Source organism: Anolis sagrei, chromosome 3 (assembly GCF_037176765.1).
Source record: "Anolis sagrei isolate rAnoSag1 chromosome 3, rAnoSag1.mat, whole genome shotgun sequence".
Classification (NCBI taxonomy): Eukaryota; Metazoa; Chordata; class Lepidosauria; order Squamata; family Dactyloidae; genus Anolis; species Anolis sagrei.
This window is the reverse complement of record NC_090023.1, coordinates 233,376,959-233,378,864: the sequence shown is the minus strand read 5'-3', so window position 1 is coordinate 233,378,864 and position 1,906 is coordinate 233,376,959. Positions and strand designations below refer to the sequence as shown.

At 65.2% G+C, this 1,906-nt stretch overlaps 1 protein-coding gene across 1 annotated transcript; it reads left to right on the top strand.

Moving 5' to 3' along the window:
• The first annotated feature begins 246 nt into the window (after window positions 1-246).
• On the top strand, window positions 247-1,203 carry RNF228 (ring finger protein 228). The gene has a single exon (XM_067466274.1). The coding sequence runs from the start codon at window positions 247-249 to the stop codon at window positions 1,201-1,203; it is 957 nt and encodes a 318-aa protein (XP_067322375.1).
• Window positions 1,204-1,906: the final 703 nt, after the last annotated feature.

Here is a 1,906-nt window from a genome sequence, read left to right as displayed (position 1 = left end):
GGAGAAGGAAGCCCGGCCGGGAAGGTCTTGGCGAGGCTCCCTGGGCTGCCTGGCAGGGGGAAGATGCCTGGGCCCAGCCCGGAGCCGCCCTGAGAGGAGGAAGAGAGAGGGAAGAAGGAAGGAAGGAGGCAGGGAGGGAGGGAAGGAAGGAAGGAGAGAGCGCCGACCCCCGCCCCGGATCTATCCCCGTCCCCGCCGCCGGGCCCAGCGAGGCTCTCCCGATGAGGCCACGGCGCGCCGGGGACGATGGCAGAGCCGGCGGGGAGCCAGGAGAAGGCGGGCAGCGGAGGCGGAGACGGAGGAGGCGGCGGAGGGGGGGAGCAGGCCGGCCGGCAGGATGAAGAGGCCGAAAGCAACGGCGGAGGAGGAGGAGGCGGCGGCGGAGCGGAGGCGGAGGGTCCCGGCAGCGAGGAGCGCGAGTGCCGCATCTGCTACAACCCCTTCGACGCGGAGGCGCGGGCGCCCAAAGTCCTGGAGTGCCTCCACACCTTCTGCCTCCACTGCCTGGCCCAGATGTACCGGCACCAAGCCCCGGGAGAAGGAGGAGGGGGAGGAGGAGAGGGCCCGGTCTCGGTGGGCGACGTCCTCTTCCCGGCCCTGGGCGCCGTCTCCTTGTCCTGCCCGCTCTGCCGGCACCGCACCCTCCTCCCCGGAGGCCGCCTCCACGACCTGCCCCTCAACACCAAGCTGGCTCCCTCCCTGCCCTCGGGGCCCGGGCGCCGCCTCCAGCTCCAGCTCCTGCCCCTGCTCCCGGTCTCGGCGGAGGAGCCTGCCCAGCAGCGCCCCCTGGTGGCGCAGAGCGGGGCCCGGCCCGCCCCGATGAGCCCCCCACCTCCTGCACCGGGCCCTTTGCCCCCTTCTGGGCCTGGCCTTGGCCCTCGCTGCCCCGGACAGAGGCGGAGGGCGCAGAGCCGGCGGCAGGAGGTGCGCACCGTGCGCTGCGTCTGCGTGGTCTTCACCTTCTTCTCCATCATGGTGGTCTCCATCACCGGGCCCCTCTTCCTCAACTACAGCGGCTGGGTGGAGCTCTTCATGGTCTCCCTCTTCCTGGTGGTGGCCGTGGTCCTGGCCCTCTTCTCCATCATGCCTTACCTGCTCCACAGTCACGAGTACCGGACAGTGACCGCCGCCTTCCTGGCTGGGGAAAGAGGTGGCCTTCGGGGACCGGCCCTGGGACCCATGGCGGGGCCCAGCCACACCTAGAAGGCAACACAAGGGTGGTCTGAGACTCCTGTTCTATTCCTGGTGCCCCAGAAGCGGCATGGTACTCCACAGTGGACCCATGACGGGGTCCAGCCACACCTAGAGGGCAACGCAAGGGTGGCCCGAGACTCCAGTTCTATTCTTGGTGCCCCAGAAGCAGCATGGTATTCCACAGTGGACCCATGACGGGGACCAGCCACACCTAGAGGGCAACGCAAGGGTGGCCCGAGACTCCAGTTCTATTCCTGGTGCTCCAGAAACAGCATGACACTCCACAGTGGATCCATGGCTGGGCCTAGTCACACCTAGAGGGCAACACAAGGGCAGTCCGAGACTCCCATTCTGTTCCTGGTACCCCAACACTTGCATGGCACTCCACAGGTGTGCCATCTTTTCCTCCTTTGTGCCAGGAGAAGAAGGGGGTTGGACTGGATGGCCCACGAGGTCTCTTCCAACTCAATGATTCTATGAGAGGTGCCCTGGTCAGGATGGTGCTGCCTCTTGGACTGAGCAGCTCAAGGCAAAGGTGCCCACAAAGAAAAGAGTTAGCAATTGGCATGGGCACCGTGATATATTTGTCTGTCAGAGAAAGGCCTATTTGTGTTTTGTGAAGAACAGAGAGCTCATGGAAAGCTCTAAAACCAAACAGAAGTGCTTCCAGACCTTGATCTGGAAAGAGTTGGGGTTTGCTTGTTTTTCCCCT

What these genes read in the sequence shown, in the direction of transcription:
- RNF228 (XM_067466274.1), top strand. Translation starts at nt 247, where the DNA reads ATGGCAGAGCCGGCGGGGAGCCAGGAGAAGGCGGGCAGCGGAGGCGGA.